Source organism: Hemiscyllium ocellatum, chromosome 11 (genome assembly GCF_020745735.1).
Source record: "Hemiscyllium ocellatum isolate sHemOce1 chromosome 11, sHemOce1.pat.X.cur, whole genome shotgun sequence".
NCBI lineage: Eukaryota > Metazoa > Chordata > Chondrichthyes > Orectolobiformes > Hemiscylliidae > Hemiscyllium > Hemiscyllium ocellatum.
In genome coordinates this window covers 89,541,047-89,563,498 of record NC_083411.1, presented here as the reverse complement: position 1 = coordinate 89,563,498, position 22,452 = coordinate 89,541,047, and the positions used below count along the sequence as shown (strand labels likewise).

The following is a 22,452-nucleotide window of genomic DNA, read 5'->3' as shown; positions in this document are numbered from 1 at the left end:
CCATCTTGAAGAAGCCGTTGCCTCAGATTGCTGGAGCCACCGCAGGCCCTGAAGACCAGGAGGACGTCTGCTGCCTCTGACCATCTGGGGGTAGTTGCAATGCCACACAGCCACTGATGAAAAGAAAATGAAGGAAAAATAAACCAAAAAGAAAGCATATGAGAGTGGCTGAGCCCCAGGCAAAAGCCTGCATACAGTCCTGCTACCCTGCAGCCAAATTGGACAGTTTGATTCAATCTGTCAAAACCATTAGCTTTGTCAGCCATTAGTACCATTAGTTTCTCTGTCTTCTCTGGTGATAGTCATTGCATTTATTTCCTCCTGATTGTATGGTCATTATTACCTCTTGATTAATTAGCATTTTTTTTGGAAGGTTGATGCCAAATCCTGATATGGAGGTCAGAGGTTTTGCATAGTGGCAGCAATTTATCACTAGCTTCCCCTGGACTTTATCCAGCTCTGTTTTTACCCCTGCTTACTCCAAGGACACCCTCTTTTTACTTTAACCATGGATGGTATAGTTAGTAAGTTTGCAAATGACATCAAAATTGGAGGTGTAGTAGACAGTGAAGAAGGTTACCTCGGATTGCAATGGAATCTTGATCAGATGGGCCAATGGGCTGAGGAGTGGTTGATGGAATTTAATTTAGATAAATGTGAGGTGCTGCATTTTGGAAAAGCAAATCAGAGCAAAGCTTATACACTTAATGGTAAGGTCCTAGGGAATGTTGCTGAACAAAGAGACCTTGGAGTGCAGGTTCATAGCTCCTTGAAAGTGGAGTCGAAGGTAGATAGGATAGTGAGGAAGGTGTTTGGTATGCTTTCCTTTATTGGTCAGAGTACTGAGTACAGGAGTTGGGAAGTCATGTTGCGGCTGTACAGAACATTGATTAGACCAGTGTTGAAATATTGCGTGCAATTCTGGTCTCCTTCCTATCGGAAAGACGTTGTGATACTTGAAAGGGTTCAGAAAAGATTTACAAGGATGTTGCCAGGGTTGGAGGATTTGAGCTATAGAAGGAAGTTAAATAGGGGCTGTTTTCCCTGGTGCGACAGAGGCTGAGGGATGACCTTATAGAGGTTTATAAAATCATGAGGGGCATGGATAGGATAAATAGACAAAGTCTTTTCTCTGGGGTGGGGGAGTCTAGAGAGCATAGGTTTAGGGTGAGAGGGGAAAGATATAAAAGAGACCTACAGGGCAACGTTTTCACACAGAGTGTGGTGCATGTGTGGAATGGGTTGCCAGAGGAAGTGGTGGAGGCTAGTAAAATTGCAATATTTAACAGGCATCTGGATGGGTATATGAATAGGAGGGGTTTCGAGGGATATAGGCCAGGTGATGGCAGATGGGACTTGATTGGGTTGGGATATCTGGTCGGCATGGACGATTTGGACCGAAGGGTCTGTTTCCAAGTCTGTCTGACGTGGGGGAAGAAGGTGAAAGGTTGGAGAGGAAGGTGAAACGGATAGATAGGAAAAACACCAGGAGTTAGAAAATATATGTAGGAAAGGCCACATTACAGTGATCTTGGGGGATTTCGCAGGTGAAATGTGAAAATCGGGTTGGTAGTGGATTGCAAGAAAACAAATTTTTGACATGGCTAAGAGCTGGCTTTTTGAAGCAGCTTGTAGTGGAGCCCACTAGGGAACAGGCAGCACTGGATTTAGTGTTGTGCAATGAGGCTGTCTTGATAAGGGAGCGTAAGGTGAAGGAACCATGAGGAACCAGTGATTATAATATGATTGCATTTACTCTGCAATTTGAGATGGAGAAGATAGAATCAGAGGTAATGATATTCCAGCTGAATGAATGAAACTACAGTGTCGGAAGAGCTGGGTGGAATTAACTGGGAGAGGAGCCAAGCAGGAAAGACAATAGAATAGCAATGGCAGGGGTTTCTGGGATAACTCAGGAGACACAACAGAGATTTATCCCAAGGAGAAAAAAGCATGGTACAGAGAGGATGAGGCAACCATAGCTGACTAGTGAAGTCATGGATAGCATAAAGCAAGAGAGAAAGCATATTATGTAGCAACGGACATGAGAGACCAGAGGATTGGGCTGCTTACAAAGACCAACAGTGTACACCAAAAAAAGAAATGAGGAAGAAGAAGATTAAATATGAGGGTAAACAATCCAGTAATATCAAGGAAGACTGTAAGAGTTTCTTTAGAAATACAAAGGGCAAAAGTGGACATTGGGCCACTGGAAAATGACACTGGAGAGACAGTAGTGAGGAGCTGAGGAACTGAATAATTACTTCACGTCAGTCTTCATGGTGGAAGACACAAGTAATATCACAAAATTTCAAGTGTGAGGGACCAGAGCTGAGTATGGTGGTCATCACCAAGAAGAAGATGCTAGAAAAACTGAAAAATGGCCTGAAGGTGGGTAAATCACCACCTGGATTAGATGGACTACACCCAGAGTTCAAACGGAGATAGCTGAAGAGATATTGGAGGAGTTAGTGGTGATTTTTCAGGAATCGCTACAATCAGGGAGGGTCCCAGAAGACTCGAATTATTAATGTGACTCCACTGTCTAAAAATGGAGTAAGACAAAATACGATAAATTACAGACTGATTAGCCTAACCTCCGTCCTGGGTAAGATCCTGAAATCCGTTGTAAAGGATGAGATTTCTGAATACTTGGAAGTATATGGTAAAATAGGGCAACGTCAGCATGATTTCATCAAGGGAAGGTCATGCCTGATAAATCTGCTAGAATTCTTTGAGGAAGTAACAAGCAGTTTAGACCAAGGAGAACCAATGGATGTTATCTATCTGGACTTCAAGAAGGCCTTTGACAAGATGTTGTACAGGAGGCTACTGAATAAGGTAAGGATCCATAGTGTTAGAGGCACTGTGCTAGCATGAATTGAAGCTTGGCTGTCTGGCAGAATGCAGAGAGATGGCAGCTGGTGACAAGTGTGTTCTGCAAGGCTCAGTGTTGGGACCACGACCTTTCATTTTATACATTAATGATCTAGATGAAGGAACTGAGGGCATTCTGGCTAAGTTTTCAGATGATACAGAGATAGGTAGAGAGATAGGTAGCATTGAGGAGGCAGGGAGGCTGCAGAAAGATTTGGATAGGTTAGGAGAGTGGGTAAAGAAGTGGCAGATGGAGTACAATGTGGGAAAATGTGTGGTCATACACTTTGGTAGGAAGATTAGCGGCATGGACTATTTTCTAAATGGGGAGAAAATCCAGAAATCTGAAGTGCAAAGAGACTTGGGAATTTTAGTCCAGGATTCTCTCAGGGTAAACTTGCAGGTTGAGTCAATAGTTAGGAACATAAAAACAATCATGTCATTTATTTTGAGATGACTTGAATACAAAAGCAGTCATGTACTTCTGAGGCTCTAAGGCTCTGGTCAGACCACATTTGGAGTATTGTGTGCAGCTTTGGGCCCCAAAAACTGGCCCTGGACTGTATTCAGAGAATATTCGCAAGAATGGTTGCAGGAATGAAAAACTTAACATATGAGAAACATCTGAGGACTGTGGATCTATACTCGATGGAGTTTCAAAGGATATGGGGGGATTCTAATAGGAACTTAGAGGATACTGAGCGGCCTAAACTGAGTAGATGTTGGGCAGATGTTTCCATTTGTATGAAAGACTAAGCACAGCCTTTGGGCAAGGGAAGACCTTTTAGTATGGAGATAAGGAAAAGCTTCAGCTGGAGAGTGGTGAGTCTATGGAATTCATTGCCACAGTAGGCTGTGGAAGCCAGGTCATTGAATCAACTTAAGACAGAGATAGATGCGTCCTTGAGTATCAAGGGTTATGGCGAAAAAGTGGGAGAATGGGGCTGAGAAACCTGTCATGATTTGAATGGCGGAGCAGACTCCATGGCCTAATTTCTACTCCTATGTCTTATGCTCTTATCGGTATCACACTGCAGTATGTGCCATGATTACGAGACGCCGGTGTTGAACTTGTGTGCAAAGTTAAAAATCACAACACCAGGTTGTAGTCCAACAGGTTTATTTGGAAGCAATAGCTTTCGGAGCGCTGCTCCTTCATCAGGTGGAAACATCTACTCAGTCCAGGCCATTCAGTATCCTCGAAGTTTCTATTAGATTCCCCCCTCATCCTTCAAAACCCCATCGAGTATAGACCCAGAGTCCTCAGACCTTCTTCGTATGTTATGTTTTTCATTCCTGAGACTATTCTTGTGAAGATTCTCTGAACACGGTCCACCTGACGAAGGAGCAGTGCTTCCAAATAAACCTGTTGGACTATAACCTGGTGTTGTGTGATTTTTAACAGCATGTGCCAGCACTTTACATGCAAAATGCACTGAATCAATCAAATGGCAGTATTTTAGAGCTAAGGTGTCCAAATAGGGTTAAGAGGGGCAGTGATCAGTCAGAGGGTACTGCCACACTCAAAGAACTGGTGAATTTCTAGTTTAGGGACTTTACTGTGGTTGGTCAAGTGCTTGGTCCTGCAGGAGTTTAGACATTTGTGTCCTTACCATCCAGGGACTGTGCCATGAGATTTCTGAATAATCACTTCGCATCAGTTTTCACGGTGGAAGACGCTAGTAATATCCTAAACATTCTAGAGTGTCAGGGGCCAGAGCTGATGATGGTGGCCATCACCAAGAAGAAAATGCTAGAGAAGCTGAATGGCCTGAAGGTGGATAAATCATCTGGACCATATGGACTACACCCCAGAGTTCTAAGGGAGATAACAGAAGAGAGGTAAAGTGCAATCTTCTGTGGGTCAACCAGAATGTAGAAGAAATATCAGTCTCGCGGCTGACTGTGCTCAGTTGGGATGCTGCCAAGTCACGCCAGGGGGTGGACCAAAATCATTGCAAGAGTTTTGTGCATTATTGGTCAGGGGAACTATGATTCTTCTTTGTTTATGGGATGAGTGTGACTGATGAGGTATTTCATTCCCATCCCTAACTGCTCTGTAGAAGATGATGGTGAGCTGCCACCTTGAACTGCTGCAGTTCTTGGATGTGCAGGAACATCTCCGTGCTGTTAAGGGGATTGTTGCTGTGTTAAAATTTCGGAACTATGAAGAAATGGTATTATAGTGTTAAGCCAAGATGATGTGTGGCTTGGAGGGGAACCTGTGGATCTTCGTGCTCCAGTGCATGGCCTTCTCAGTGGTAGAATTGCAGGTATGGAAGATGCCGTCAAAGAAGCCTTAATGTATTACTTCAAAGCATCTTGTAGATGGTGTATGGTGTTGCCTTTATGAGTTGGTACTGAAAGAGAGAATGTTCAAGGTGGTGACTAGGATGCCATTCAAGTGGACTACTTTGTCTTGGATGGTATTGCGTCCCTATTTTGAATCAACCTGTTTATGACATCTTAATGTAAGGATCCCATAATCCAGGAGTTAGAACCACAATCTCACTTTGGGCTGACTTCATTTAGTTGTATGGAAAAAGATAGTTGCATCATCCATTTATTTGATTCATTTAAGCATGTCTGAAAATGGTTTCAATGGGTAGTCAAAGCCAGGGACTTGTGTTGTATTAATTATGAGATTGTGTGTTTTTTTTTAAACTGGATTGGTCCCACAATTCTATGTTGTGGGCAAATCACCACACCTTACCTTTTAATTCAACTGCTTATTAAGAAAGCTCATAGTCAATCAAGTACTGAACCAATGATTTAAACTTTATTGCGTGTAGCAACCAAAATATAATCCTGTAACTAATCAAGTTAGACCTCAACTCAATTTGGCTATCATTCAATTAATGAAGAATTTAGTTACAATTCTAACCAACAGTATCTGTCTCGGATGTGTCTGGAGTTCAATCCTTGTGCAGTGTTGATTTTCAAAGTACTGCCGCTGAATTATTCTAGTGTTGATTGTTATACGAATTTTCGTCCTTTTAGATCTATGATGTGATATTGTTGATTCTTTTGGTTATTTTATCCAAAATATTGCCAGCTTACCTTCTTATCAAAAGTAGCTTCTTTGTTCCTTGTTAAGTTTGGCCTTAACTGTCTATCTGTTTGAAAAGACAGTTTTTCTGTTACTAATTCCTTAAATTCCTTTTAGGGTAATCAGTTGTCTTTGTATTATGTTGCCAGTTATCGAATGGAAGTCAAAACCAGTAGTTTTCAGACATGGCTAATTGCTTTCAATTCTTGTGTAAACTTGTCCTTGTCCCATAATAGTTGAGCGTGGTGCTGGAAAGACCCAGCAGGTCAGGAAACATCTGAAGAGCAGGAGAATCAACGTTTCGGGCATAAGCCCTTCATCTGTAATTCCTGATAAAGGGCTTATGCCCAAAACGTCAGTTCTCCTGCTCTTCGGATGCTGCCTGACCCGCTGTGTCTTTCCAGCACCACACGGGCGGCACGGTGGCACAGTGGTTAGCACTGCTGCCTCACAGCGCCAGAGACCCGGGTTCAATTCATGCCTCAGGCGACTGACTGTGTGGAGTTTGCATGTTCTCCCTGTGTCTGCGTGGGTTTCCTCCGGGTGCTCCGGTTTCCTCCCGCAATCCAAAGATGTGCGGGTCAGGTGAATTGGCCATGCTAAATTGCCCGTAGTGTTAGGTAAGGGGCAAATGTAGGGGTATGGGTGGGTTGCGCTTCGGCGGGTCGGTGTGGACTTGTTTGGCCGAAGGGCCTGTTTCCACACTGTAAGTAATCTAATCTAATCTAATCTAAACTAATCACTCTTGACATTAATATCCAGCATCTGCAGTCCTCACTTTCTCCTTGTCCCTTAATACTTTATTCCTGAGTTATTGCTGCTACTTTCCATGTGTAACAGTTTACTTTTGATTCTCTCAGTCCATGAACAATTATTAAAGTCCTGAAGTCTATCGCGTGTTCAACTGGATAATGGGTTGGTATTAGTTGCATGTTCATTTGTTGCCATTTTCCGGAATGTCTAGCAGGGTTTTAAGTATCTTGCTCGTAGGTTTTTCAAGATTTTGTAAATGGAATAATTTTCCATCTGTCTGACTTGGCTCAGAAATGGCGTCACACAAATGGGGCACAGGACAGTGTGCAACAACACTAGTGATCATTTGGTTGGACTGGATTAAATGGGGTTACAGGACTATAGGACAGATGAATATTTCTTCAGCGGAATAGGCTTGGTTTGCTGTCATGAAGAAGAGTTTTGTCTGTCCCCTTCTAAGACATTTCAGCACGTAACCAGACCAACTGCATCATGGCTTTTATCTTTTGGTGGTTGCCAATGAGATGAGGCCATTAGGTAGAGTTCTGACCAGTCTACGCCTGGTATTCGTGTGGAGTTTATGGGGAAGCGACCTTATACAGAAGAAAGCAGAGTTCTTTCCCAGTGATAATGCAGTTTAGATGGAACACCTAAGGCTACCTTTCTCTGAATAGAGGAGGAGACACCAAGTCTGGAAGAAGCATTCTAATCAATCCAGGTTGCTGATGAATGTCTTACTTATGTGCTCAGATTATTTCTGGAATTTGGTGCAGCGCACGTGTACTATACGCTTACTGATAAAATCTGGTGTGACTGACCACTTTAACTTGATAGTAGGCTATTCTGTGGTCAGCTGATCTTATCACCAAGATAACCATGGTTACTTGTGCAGATAATGACAAACCTAAGAGTTTTGCAACATGGAATAATTGCCGAAAATTTCAGAAATGGAACTTGCACCAGTGTTGTGTACTAATAACATGATTATGAAACTAACTGCGGTCACCAGCTGCTACTGGAATGCTATACGACTGTTGTTCATGACTGCAAGGATTTGTCTGTCCCATAATCAAAACAACAACCTCCTGAAACTCACCTTGTTTATGAAGAGGGCATATAAAACTGATTTTATCCAGTTGAGAATAAGCCATTTGGCCAATTTATAGATGCGGTAAACATATTCTTCAGCATGACACCAACAACAAGGGTTCAATTCCATCCCAACTGAAACAGATTTGGAATGTGCTTGTTCATTTCTGTGCTTTGTATAAAAAGTCATCTTTGGGTTAGCATGGGCAAGATGTGTTGACCCCCCCCCCACTTCTGTGATGAATCATTTCTGTTGTTTTCTTGTCCTATCACTGACCTGCTTTCAGGAAGAGCACAAAAATAAATCTTTCTTTGTCTATACTCCCTGTCCCCTTTTTTTAAGCCTCGGATATACTTTTGCAGAGAATTATCCCGAAAACCTTCGAGAAATTCATTCATTTTTTTTGTCATCAACTCGTCTGCTTATCCTAATCTGCATGGCTGTTAAAATCTACATTGATATGACTTTGTCTTAGATTAAAGAAAGGGATTAGACAAGCACATGACTTCTTCAAGAATGCTACTGGGGCTCAATATACAAACTCTCACTACAGTTTTAATGATTTTCTGTTTCTTAATTCTATCCATGAAGTCTCCATTGTTTGTTTTACATCTTGTTATAGTCTCTCTTTTCATTCAAGTAATAACTAAGGCTACACTTTTGTCCCAAGGATTTTCTGCATTTATCCTGAAGATCTTATAAGCTGATGCATTTAGCTTTTAGTCTTGACCCTCTTGCAACCATGTTTCAAAAGCTATTGCTATGCAATAAATTATTTTTTTGCTTATCCCTGTGCATTTGTATGAAGAATGTTTATTTGGACTATGCTTCCGAACCTGTTCTGTTACTTTAATGACATTTATTCTTGTTTCTCATAAATTTATGTCTTTTAGTTTTCCGGAATATCTTCAGCTACATTTGTAAGCAGATTCACTTAATTCAATTTCTGTCTAGTTCACGAGTAATATACCTCCACATTTCCCCCCATCCCTTATTTTCTCGCATAAACAAAACAATTCCTAACCACCACCCTGTATTTTCTACAACTTAATGAAAGCTTTTTCATACAATACTTTTTTACAGGTCTGATTAGCTACGTATTCTTGTCTCTTCCTTTTATTTATTTGTGTTTACAACGAGAGGAAAAAGCTTTGCTCACAGCCCAGCAACTAAGACCAAAACCTCCCAAAACAAAGAAGAATTATACAGTAGTCTAATAAATTCCTTATTACTTGTAGTCTTAATGTCGTAATTGCCCCTTGCCTCTGGTCCTTTTTATTTAATGCACTCTGATTTAACACGCAGCTTTTCCCAAAGAATATTTCAGTGAAAAAATCTAGAAAAAACATTCCAAAAGGTGAACATACTTGTAAAATATAGTATTCCAAAACATTTAGTGAAGGTAAACTTGTGTACCAAGCAGCAATAAAATCTGAACCATGGTAGAATCAAAGTTTTGAAGGATAAAATGGAAGTGAATGGTGAATGGCTTTCCAGAGTTTGGATTTAGAATTATGGATAGACTAGGATAAGATCAGCTTCAGGCATGTAACAAATAGGACTATTGGAAAGAATAAAGCCAATAGATTGGTAGCTCAGTGCAAGGATCAGGTTGTAAATTTGCTTGCTGAGCTGGTAGATTTGTTCTCAGACGTCATCATGCTAGGTAACATTAGTGAGCCTCCAGTGAAGCATTGGTGTTCTGTCTGACTTGTTATTTATCTGTGTTGTTTTGTTGTGGTAGGTGATATCATTTCTGGTTCTGTTTCTGAGAGGTTGGTAAATGGGGTCCAAATCTATATGTTTGTTAATGGAGTTCCAGTTTGAATGCCAGACCGAGGAATGCTCAAACGTGTCTGCTTAGCCTGTTCCAGGATGGATGTATTGTCACAGTCAAACTGGTGTCCCTCTCGGTCTGTGTGTATGGATATCAGAGATAGGTGGTCATGTCCTTTGGTGGCTCATTGGTACTCCTGTATCCTGGTGGCCCAGTTTCCTATTAGTTTGTCCAATGTGATGTTTGTTGCAGTCCTTGCAGGATATTTTGTATAGGTATATTTTGTATATCTGGTTGTTGGTACGGGATCCTTTAAACTCATCCGGAGCTGTTTCAGTGTGGTGGTAGATTTGTGGGCTACCATGATGCTGAGGGGCTGGAGTAGTCTGGTTGTCACCCTAGAGATGTTTTTGATGAATGTCAGGGTGGCTAGAGTCTCTGGGCATGTTGTATCTTCTTGTTTAGGTCAGTTGTGGAGGAATCAGCAGACTGCACTTATCAGATACCCGTTGTTCCTGGATATATTGTATAGGTGTTTTTTTCTCGGCTCCTCGTAGTTCCTGGGTGCTGCAGTGTGTTGTGGCTTGTTTAAATAATGTCCTGATGCAGCTCCATTTGTATGTGTTGGGATGATTGTTCCTCTAGTTGAGTATCTGATCAGTGTGGTGCATGGCTTACCTGTAGATGCTGGTCTGCAGTTCTCCATTGGCTTTTCATTCTACTGTGACATCTAGGAAGGGAAGTCTGTTATTATTCTCTTCTTTGGTGAACTTTATACCAGTAAGAAGGATGTTTATGTGTTTGTGGGTTTCTTTTAATTTGTTGTATTTCATGATGACAAAGATGTCATCCACATAGCGGACCCAAAGCTTGGGCTGGATCATGGGAAGGGCTGTTCGTTCTAACCTCTGCTTCTGCTAAAAGTCCAGATATTGGTGATCCCAGAGGCATCCCATTGATTTGATTTGACAACTTTGTCATCACAAAACGCAACAAATTACAATAAACCCACAAACGCATAAACAACATCCTTACCAGTATAAAGTACACCAATGAGGAAGAGAATAATAACAGACTCACTTTCCTAGATCTCACAGTAGAAAGAAAAGCCAATGGAGAGCTGCAGACCAGCGTCTATAGGACCAACCAGATACTCAACTTTAGGAGCAATCATCTCAACACCCACAAACTGAGCTGCATCAGGACATTATTTAAACAAGCCACAACACACTGCAGCACCCAGGAATACAAGGAGCCGAAGAAAAACACCTCTACAGCATATTCAGGAACAATGGGTACTCGATAAGCACAGTCTGCCGATTTCCTGCACAACAGACCTAAACAGGAAGACAACATGCCCAGAGACTCTAGCAACCCTGCCACACATTAAACACATCTCTAAGGTGACAACCAGACTACTCCAGCCCCACAGCATCATGATAGTCCACAAACCAACCACCACACTGAAAAAGCTTTGGATGAATTTAAAGGATTCCATACCAACAATCAGCAGAACAAACGTCTCATACAAAATATCCTGCAAGGACTGCAACGAACATTACATTGGACAAACTAATAGGAAGCTGGGTCACCAGGATACATGAGCACCAACTAGCCACCAAAGGACATGACCACGTATCATTGATATCCATACACACAGACCAAAAGGGACACCAGTTTGACTCTGACAATACATCCATCCTGGAACAGGCTAAACAGACACAGGGGGGACTTCCTAGACGTCTAACAAACATATAGATTTGAACCCCATTTAACAACCTCTCAGAAACAGAACCAGAAATGATATCACCTACCACAATGAACCAAGACAGATAAATAGCAAGCGGGACAGAACACCAATGCTTCACTGGAGGTTCACTGATGTTACCTAATATGATGAGAAAACATCTGAGAACAAATCTACCAGCTCAGCAAGTAAATTTACAACCTGAGCTACACATCTCCTCCAAAGTCTGAGTACAAGGATTTTAATTCAAACGTAAATTGAAGCCGAAGACAGACGTATAAAACTTAAATTATTGTTTCTGCTGAGTCATAATTAAATGTTTATGAAAGTTGTCAGCCTGATTTTTGTTTCTCTGTCCGTTTTACAGAGTTTGACCGAGGCCTTAGTATGATGACTGGGATTGCACCCATTAACCCAATGATGCCTGGATTGGGTATTGTTCCACCAACAGTTCGTCAAAACATGCTTGTAGTAAAGGAGATCATTCATTGTAAAAGCTGTACACTTTTTCCTCCAAATCCAAGTAAGTGATGGAGTGGCAGTGAAGTAACAAATCATTAAAAGAAACTTGTTGTATTTTGCATGACTTACTCTACCTTGCACACAATTAGCTTCTTTATTTTTGAACTGAATAAATTTCATTAAATGTATTTGCAACTGTGTTTCCTTTGAGGACAAACTGTTCAAATGTAAAGTTGTCATAAATCAGAATGTTGCTCTTAATTGATCAAATTTTCAGATTGTGCTAAGAAAAATAGGACACCACCAAATGAATAGTTTGCGACAACAATGTTTAGTCAAACTTTTGACTGAAATATTAATGCTGTAGTTCAACTTAACTTGCATTTTTAAATTATTATTTTGTGGGTTTTTTCATATGCCATGTTGAACCCAACTGAGTTTACTAGTTTACGGAGTTCTTTTATGCCTATATTAATACCACTGTTATCATCTTCACCAGAATCTTTGATTGAAAAACATGAAAGGTAATTATGTACTTAGTAACAATGTTAATATTATTCATCCAGCTAAAACTTTCCTTCTTCCTTTGTACAAATATGTTTTCTGTAAAAATGTTCTGTGAATGTCAAATGACATTTATCTGAAACTGGATCTGAAACTAACCCATTTGGATGAACGGGAACGTTTCTGACATTCCTTCACTTTGACTACGTTCAATTCAGTTTATTAGGACATCAAAACTATTGTCAATGTGGATCCATATGAGAAATGTTTGGATATATTTCAAGTGACTTTCAATCTGGCTGCACGTAAAGTTCTGAAAATTGATCTGCAGTTGAGACATTTCTTTCACTTTGGTCTGATAAAAGTGGTTATTCAATGAACCTCGCCCACTCGGGTGAGAGTGTGATGTGTTTCTGTTCGAAAGAATGACATACCATCACTTCTGATTTTCTCAACATTGACTAATGTAACAAATAGTTACTCATTGCATATGACCTCAGAGTGTCAGATACCCTTATAAAGTTATGGAAAGACGCAAAAACAATGGGGTTGTCATAGAGTGGGTGGCTTTGTCTTCCCTAATATTGACTGGGACTTGGTTAGAGCAAGAGGCTTGGGTGGGACAGAATTTGTGCATCCAAGAGGGTTACTTGAAACAATATGTGGATAGTCCAACTAGAGGAGGAGCAATGCTGCCTTTGTATTGGGAAATGAACCTGGCCATGTGACTGACCTTACAATGGGAGAGCATTTTGGAAATAGTGATCACAACTTCACAAGTTTTAAGATAGCTATGAACAAGGATACGTCAGGACATTGCGAGAAAGTACTAAGTTGAGGAAAGACAAATTCTGTCAGTATTGGGAAGAAGTTAAGGAGAGCTAATTGGGAGCAGATGTTATCGGGCAAGTTCACATTTGACGTGTGGGAGGTCTTTTAAATGCCTATTGATCAGAGTTTAGAACCAGCATGTTCCAGTAAGGAGGAAGGGCAGTGCTACAAGGTATGGGACCCTTGGATGATGAGGGAGAATGTGAATTTAGTCAAAGAGAAAAAGGAAACATTTGTAAAGTTTAGAAAGCTGGCATAGCGCGGGGACAATGAGGAATATAGAGAAAGCAGAAAGATCTCACGGAGGAAATTAGGAGAATAAGGAGTGGTCATTAAATATCCTTGGCAAGTAGTGTTAAAGAAAATCCCCAGGTATTTTATACAGACATTAAAAGCAAGAGGATAACTAGGGAGAGGATAGGATCCAAGGCTAAAGGAAGGAACTTGTGCTTGAAGGTAGCGGATATGGGTGAGACCCTAAATGAGAACTTTGAGTCAGTAATACTAAGGAGAAGGACATGGGGGATAGTGAGATTAGTGTGGGGCATGCCAATATGATAGGACATTTTGAGATCAATAAAGAATTGGTGTTGGATCTCTTGAAGAGCATTACGTTGGTTAAGATCTCAGGGCTCAATTGGATCGATCCCAGCTTATTAAGAGAGGCGAAGAGATTGCTGCAACCTTGACCAAGATCATTATATCCCCTCTAACCACTGAAGAGGTCCGAGGACTGGTGAATAGCTAAATTTATTCCTCTGTTCAAGAAGGGCAAATCGGGATAATCCAGGAAATTGTAGCCTGGTGATTCTCTTGTCGGTGGTTAGAAAACAATTGGAGAGATTTGTTAGGCATGGGATTTATGTGCATTTGGAAAACCATGGCCTAAATAGAGCCACTCAGCATGGCTTTATTCGGGGCAGATCATATCTTACTAACTTGATCGATTTCTTTTTCGTGTGGGGGTGATGAAAGCGATCAGTGAGGGTAGAGCAGTAAATGTTGTTTACGTGAATTTTGGAAAGGCAAGAATTTTAGAAAGTCAAGATCTTTCATGGTAGGCTCATTGAGAAGATAAAGATGCATGGTGACTTGGCCATTGGGATTCAGAATTGGCTTGCTTATAGAAGACAGAGGAGGGTTATGGATGAGTGTTCTTCTGGCTGGAGATCCATGAACAGTGGTGCTCTGCAGCGATCTGTACTGGGACCTCTGCTGTTTGTAATTTATATAAATGACTTGGATTAAAATGTAGATGGTGGATTAGTAAGTTTGCAGGCAATACAAAGATTGGGGAAATTGTAGATAGTGTAGAATGTTGTCAAAGGATACAGCAAGATCAATTCAGATATGGGCTGTGAAATGGCAGACTGAGTTTATGTTGCACTTTGGGAGATCAAATGTTAAGGGAAAGTATACAGTTAATGGCAGGATCCTGAACAGCATTGATGTACAGAGGGATGTTGGGGTCCTAGACCTTAGCTTCCTGAAAACGGTTACAGGTAAGGAAGGCATATGTCATGCTTGCCTTTCTTGGTCGGGGCATTGTAGAGTTAGAAAGTGATGTTGCAGCTTCATAAAAGTTTGGTTAGGCACTTATAGTATTGCATTGAATTCTGGTCGCCACTGTTCAGGAAGATGTGGAGGCTTTGGAGAGGATGCAGAAGATGTTTACTGGTATGCTGCCTGGATTAGAAGGTATATAGCCTCTCCGCTAAACAAACTAAGGTTGTTTTCTCTGGAGTGGCAGAGGCAGAGGAACATGATAGAAGATGCATAGACAGGGTTGACAGTCAGAATGTTTTTGCCAGAGTTGAAATATCTAACACTAAAGGGCATGCATTTAAGATGAGAGGGAGAAAGTTCAAAGGAGATGTGAGGGCAAATCTTTTGAGTGTTAAGTGCCTGGAATGTGCTACCGGGTTAGTGGTAGTGGCACATACAAGAGGAGTGTTTAAGGGGCTTTTCGATAAGCCCATGAATAAGCAAGGATTGGAGGGATATGGATCATGGGCAGGTAGGAAGGATTAGTTTAACTTGACCATCATGTTCAGTACATCATCAAAGGCGATGTTACTGTGCTGTACTGTTCTATGTTTTAAAAGCAATGTTCAACTCAAATGAGTTTCCCAGTATTAATAATCCCTGGTACCTTTAAAAAACAATATTGTAATGAGATTCATGTAAATCTTCTGAGGATGCAAAGCACAAGACATGTTCTGCGTTTCATTTGAATTATTTCAACGTGTTTTCAGTGCACTGCCAGGATGCAAAACTGGCTTAGGATGTATGATAAAATAGTACTGAAAAGGTCTTCAGAAAATGATTGACCAAAACGTCACTTTATTATTAGAAAATTTGTGAATCCTCCCCAAAGCTGGAGAGCAGGTACATGAAGGATATCTTCTGCATTCTTATTTTGTGAAAGTTAGTGTGAAGATATTTGAGAAACTGGTTTGATCAGTCTTTTTTTCTGCCAAGCAAACAAGTTGCAACTGTGGTTTTGCATTAGATTTTGTATTATCTAAATAATATTACAGATGCTGCTTTGGTTTGACCACTGTTGGACATTTTACTTTTTCTTCTAAAGTAGAGCAAAGTAGTTTGACTAAATTAGCATGGTATTTGGAATCTTAAATAATTACAAGCTAAAACAATCTGCCTATAATTTAGTCTCTAGAGATTTACTGTACATATTGGGTGGAAACTTGTGTCTTTAATTAATTGAATGAAATTTATTTTTAAACATTCAAAAATAACTTTGTTCTAATTACTGATGTAGAGTTTAAAACCTTTTTCTTGCTTATACATGTAATTGTTCGCTAGGCCTTTGGGAGTCATTAAGCAACTGTTAGCTTATTAGTTAATATTTTTCTGCTTGGCATTGGAAGGTAGATATATTAAACCTGTATCCAGCCATAAAGGATGAATGATTGCCCTCTCAGGCTCTGAAGCATACAAAATGTATTTTGTACTCTAAATCTGTTTCCCATGGCACGTTGATGCAGAGCACAGATTTATCAAGCATGATGCAAATTTTGCAATTTCAAAGTAGAAAAGAATAGTAGAAAATTGAACAACATATTTTCTGATCGGATTATGGTTTATTGCCAGTACCAGGAATAGATTATTTTTAATTTGAACTAACCTATATTTTTGCTGCCCTGGATACAATTTGAAACAGATGAACTTTTTCATAATATTGAATGTTTTTGCATTGGCAATTGGCATCTTTCAAGCCATATGATTTTACTTATTATTTCATATTAAATGTCTGTTTGGCTCAATTTGTTGTACTTGCACTTGGGCCAGATGTTTGATAATTTAAGCTTTTTAAAGATGTTTACTGTTGACCTTTTATTTTTAATAGTTTGATCGGTCTGAAAAAGTTGGTTTAGTGTCAGTTAGCTGGATAGCTGGTTTGCCGTGGAGAGTGATACCAATGGAATGGGTTCAATTCCAGCACCGACTGCGGTTACTATGAAGGATCCTCTTCAACCTCACCTCTCACCTCGTGTGGTGACCCTTATGTTAAGCTACCACTAGTTGTCTCACTCTAATGAGAGAGCAGCTCTATGATCCTATGACCACTTTATCTTTTCATTATGAAAAATAAAATAATTTGTAAGGTCTGCATAATAAATGCAGATGTCATTGATTTTACATCAATGAAACTAAAATGATTGTACGTTTCCTTTTGTTATTTTTAACTAGTTTGATAATTGTTGGAATTCACATTAAAAATGTTTTTGAATAGCTACTAATCAAGTTGCCTGATTCGGTTAGCAAGTGTTAATCAACAGACTGGAAGTTTGCCCTATGCTGAGTTAGTTGATTGCCGACTATCAACAATTAGTTACTGCAGTTGATCCAAACTCATCTGGTAGAGAAATTGAATTAGGTATAATGTACCTAATCCTAATAGCTATTCAGTGAGCCCTGATGTATTTTGCATAGACGTTAGCTACGAAAACCTCTGGGTGGGTGCACAACCTGCCAACATTCACTGTCTAATTTAACAACTTGTAAAATAGCTGTTTAAATGAGGTACTAAAGGCTGCTTTTATCTGCAGAATGGTATCATAGTGGAAGAGAGAAAAAAACTGTGAAATGTTGCAGAAACATTTTTACACCTAAGTCACTGTTAATTCTTCATTCATTAGAACTTTTGCATTCATCATTTTGGGTAAAGTAAATTGACTTGCTGTTTAGGGAGTATTGTAATGTGACATGAGATTAAAATGCATTTTTCCAGACTTGTTTAGAAATGAATTTACTGTGAAGTGTACAATTCAGAATTTAAGGCAAGAATGTGATTGGCAAATATCTGACAGTACATCTGTAAATTGATTTCTGTCCACGATTGGAGTTAGTTGATTTAAAAAAAAGCAAGGCTTCTTTCTAAATTCCATTCAGACATGAATTTAAGCATAGAAGAACTTTGGTATGCAATACAAAATATTGGCTGCACAAATACATTTGAAGCAGTCTTGGACATTTCTTGGAAGTTTTCACCTTTGTATTTTAATATTTGCTGTGGCTATTAAATAAATTTGTTGTTAATATCTAGTGAGTGGAAAGTAAATCATTTTAAGTAAAGACATAATCATAAGAATGTAGCTATCTACTTCTAACTCCTGGTATTATAATGTAAATTTATGATGTGATGGCACAGATGTTGTTTTTTTTAATGCAGTAATAGATCCTTTTCCCAGTAGCTGCAGTAATTAAGGAGCAATACAATACAATAGGTTGGAATTTGCTTTAAATTTGTATAATTGTATATGCCATCACTCAATTGTAAAGTTCTGGCAAATAACCAAATCAGAGTTATACTACACTTTGAATTGCTAGAAATTTTGCACTGTTCTGCTGATACTTTTTCACAGTCTGAGAAAAGTTTACTTACTTAATTCTGACCATCATTGTATTGAATGTTAATGGCAAATTTCCTGAATTTGAACCCATTTCTTCATAGAGCACCATACATTAACAATTTTGATTTAGTGTTACTGTGACATATGGCCTCCATAAAGCTGAAAATTATCTTATTTTGTTACTAATTCCTTAAATTCTGATTGCCTTTTCAACAGCCATTTTTATACTTACACTATTACATAGTGTGGAAACAGGCCCTTCAGCCAAACAAGTCCACACCGACCCGCCAAAGTGCAACCCATCCTACATTTACCCCTTCGTCTAACACTATGGACAATTTAGCATGGCCAATTCACCTAACCTGCACATCTTTGTGACTTTGAGAGGAAACTGGAGAACACCCACGCAGACACGGGGAGAATGTGCAAACTCCACAGTCATTCGCCTGAGTGGGGAATTGAACCCGGATCTCTGGCGCTATGAGGCAGCAGTGCTAATCACTGTGCTACCGTGCTGCCCACAAATAGTTGTATTAATATCTGAAGGCAGATTTTGGGATTTCTTATATATTATGCATGATTCAGAGAAGCAGTGTATAATGGCTCAGGTCAATGCTTTAAGCAGAGCTTGCCAAAGAAAACCAGCACTTTTTTTTAGACAGGAGAGAGAATGTTTTGGCATTTTAAATATACACTTTATGTGGGAAGACCAAAATGTAAACAGAAGATAACAAAGTAAACTGCCTATTAATCTTTTATCCACTAGAGATGCTGAAGTGGCAACAAATCAATGCAGTTCACTTTGGACATTCCAGTGTTTCACATTAGCTCATGCCTGACTTCTTAATGCCTTCCGAACGGAGTTCTCCTTTGTCTGCAGCTGTTGCATTTATCTCTTCAAGCTTTTATTGCTCTGTTTTGTTTCAAAATAAGATTATTCTCTCCACTTCTTTGATATTTTAGGTTGTTTCAATGGTTAGCTTTAGGAAAAGAGCTACTGGCTCAGCTGTTTTGACTAATACTGATTAATCTTTCCCCAACTCTTGCCTCAAAGACTCACCAGCTGAATGGAGTTATCCTGAGGAGCTTTTGCAGTGAATGCCTATGATGTTGTGGTGATTACTGAGACTTGGTTGAGAGAGGGATGAGACTACCAGTTTCAGGAGTTAGATGTTTCAGGCAAGATAGGGAAGAATGTCAAAGAGGTGGGGGAGATGCATAACTATTGGGGAGAAAAGCAAAGCCATACTGTGGGAGGACTTCTTGAAGTGCTCATCCAGCGAAGCTATTGGGTAGAGCTCGGGAATAGGGCGAGTGCAATCACTTTGAGGTGTATTCCAAGCCTCACAAAGGCCAAGGTGAGATAGAGGAACACACACACTAACAGATTATGGAAGAATATAAAATAAAAAGAGTTGTTGTGTTGGATGATTTTAACATCCCCTACATTGATTGGGTCTCCTTTAGTGCCCGGGACTCAGGAGGAAGTTTGTTGTGTGTTCAGGAGGGTTTCTTGAAGCAATGTATAAACAGTCCAGCCAGGAAAGGGACCATACTAGACCTGGTATTATGAAATGAGTCCCAGCCAGGTGATTGAAGTTTTAGTGAGGGATCATTTTGGGAACTGTGACCATACTTCCATAAGTTTTAAGTTACTGTTGGTAAGGATGAGTGGTTTTCTGATGAAGGTATTAAATTGAGGGAAGGCTAACCATGACAATATTAGGCAAGTATTAGGGAATGTAGATTGCAGGGGCTGTTTGAGGGTAAATCCATGTGTCATGTGAGAAGCCTTTGAAGGCCAGTTAATGAGAAATCAGATTCAATATGTATGTTTGAAAGTGAATGATAGGCAAGATTAGGGAACCTTGGATGATGACAAATTGTGAGCCTAGTCAAAAAGGAAAAGGGGTCGTCCTACTCCTACTGAATGGCAGAGCAGGCTTGAGGGCCCAAACTCCTGATTCTGTTTCTTATGGCTATATAAAATTTTAGGCAACTATAGTTTATGTAATCTATTGACTTAAATTTTGCATTTGAAGTCTAGGTGTCATTCTGCAAAATCTTTGCAGTACTTCTGGTGCCAAAATACTCTCCTGGAGTTTGTTGGAAACTGCTAATGGTATTCCTAATATATTTAACCAGCACTTTTTTTTGAAGACTCCCATCTCCCACTTTGTATTTTAGTCCTCTAGATTTAAAAGAAAAAGCTAACATTCCATTAGGTGTTATGATTATTTTCAGTGCATGCTCAATACATTTTTGAGGGAAATTCCATTGTTTCCAGCCTTTCACTATATAGAAAAACTGTTCTATTATTCTTAAATTTAAAGTGAATTATACTTTGCCAATGTTGCAATCAATTTGGCACAATTTTGCTCATTCACTTAATATATTAAAATCTCTTGATAATTATATGCTTCTGCCTTATTGCCATCAATCTTTGTAACTTATGATACTTGGAGATGTGGCTTTTTGTTCCCATATAACTGTTAAAAATGATAGGAATCAGTTGAGGTCCTAACATCACTGTGAGACATCACTAGTCACATCTTGTCAGTTATCTGTACTGTTCTGTCTTTTGCCAATCATCCAATTTCTTAGGCCAGCATAATTTCTTTTTAATTTCATGAACTTCAGCAGAGCTGACTGTGTAGTAATAACACCTTCATAAAATGCCTCCTGGAAAGCAATATAAATATCCAGCGATATTCACCAGCTTTATAACAACCTTTTTTTAAAGTAAATTTGATCAGAGTCAGCAGACATGATCTCTGCTAGCTGACTTTGCTCAGGGATAATTTTCAGAACATTCACCCAAGAATTTTAATTGCTGCTTTTCATTTCTTTATGTTCAATATGGTATTTCAAAGGTCTGCATTACCATTACAATTAGTGTCCACACAGTATTGCAGAAAACCATCCTGAATATAGGAAATTTAACTAGTGTTCAGATTGGTGACCAATGTTTAAGGAATTTTAAAAATTGCTCTGCTTTCACTATATGTATGTTTTGTCTTGCATTTAACTATTCTACTACTTCAAGCTACTACCTAGAACTGGCACACAACTCTCATGATCAATCTTGATGATAAATCTCTACTGTCTGCTTACCTCTCATATTCTTGATGAAGAGCTTACGCTTGAAATGTCAACTGTCCTGCTCCTTGGATGCTGCATGATCGGCTGTGTTTTTCCAGCGCCACACTTTTTGACTCTGATCTCCAGCATCTGCAGTCTTGACTTTCTCCTAGTTGATTATAACCTTAGTGCGAAGCCTCTTCCAAGGATATCCAGCTTGAAGACGTTCTCCTGCTCTCTCTCCAAGGATCTCAGTGAGTCTCTTTCTCACTGTACCCATCAGGCTGTCTCCTCTGCCATGAAGTTCTTCAGCCACGTCCTGAAGCAGACCCACTACTACAGCCACATCTCCTTCCTCAGGGCCTGCCTATGGAACTAACTGATCCCACATGGACTCCAGACTACTATCAGTGGATGGAGAAACTCTGAAGATGATGTTAGCTGCTGAAAGTATCTTTGCATTTCCTCACTCACTCCTTCCTTGCCAAGGTGGTTATCAGTATGAAGACAGTCACACATTTAACTATACTAAATTGTGTTTGCCTATTTCGACATTCTTTGAATTCTTGAAGTCTATTACTGTGTTCATTATTTATGACATTATCAAGTTTTATACAATCCATAAACTTCTAAATTGTATTGCCTAAACAATTCATTCAATTATAAACAACAATCAGTTGTCTTAAAATCAAAACTTCGGGATCCCTATTCAAGTTACTCAAAAATTATTTTCCTTTAACAAATTGATACTTATCTAATGAGAAAGCTGTCAGGAAAAGTATTTCAAAAGTCTGGAACAGCAAGAAAACAATAATGTTTCCTGTGCTTTAGCAATTGAAGAGGCAGTTTCAATTCAGATAAAAATCTCAAATATTCATGGGGAATAAATGCTAAATATTTTAAAATGAGATTTCCAAATGAAATTTCCCAAATAAAACAGTCAGAATTACAGTGGCAATTTTGGTAGACATCAACATTCTTTGAATTTGCAATATGAAGGGGGCCAATTAAAGCTTAACAATAATTAACAAAACTGAATCAGTTCAGCCTCAAGTTCTAATGTTCTCAAATCATAAACCGTCAAACTCAAAATGCACTCTTCTTTTTGTGAACACTCTGCATTAAAGGCATAGGAGCAAATATATTTTAATACAATGCTCTCTTCTGGCTACAGCATGAACATCTTACCCAACTTTTTTTTTAATCAAGTATTGTAGAATTTGAAACAAAATAGAGGCTTAAGGCACTCAATCAATTGTAGGGAATCTAATCTAATATCACCCTGGCAACTTGGTGGGGTTTAAGTTCAGCTGAGAAGTCTGGAATACAAACTAGTCTTAGTCGTGCTGACAAAGATAACTAATACAGGTTGTTGCAAAGATCCATCTGGTTTATTCCCGTCCT

General features: G+C 39.5%; 1 protein-coding gene across 4 annotated transcripts in view; it reads left to right on the top strand.

The window, feature by feature from the left end:
- LOC132820237 (ecto-NOX disulfide-thiol exchanger 2-like) overlaps positions 1 to 22,452 on the top strand; it is a 198,814-nt gene that overhangs the window by 125,748 nt on the left and 50,614 nt on the right. For all 4 annotated transcript variants that reach the window (XM_060832239.1, XM_060832237.1, XM_060832241.1 and 1 more), the window contains one exon: positions 11,661 to 11,816. In XM_060832239.1, coding sequence (XP_060688222.1) covers positions 11,661 to 11,816 — 156 coding nt within the window. The remainder of the gene's footprint in view (positions 1 to 11,660; positions 11,817 to 22,452) is intronic.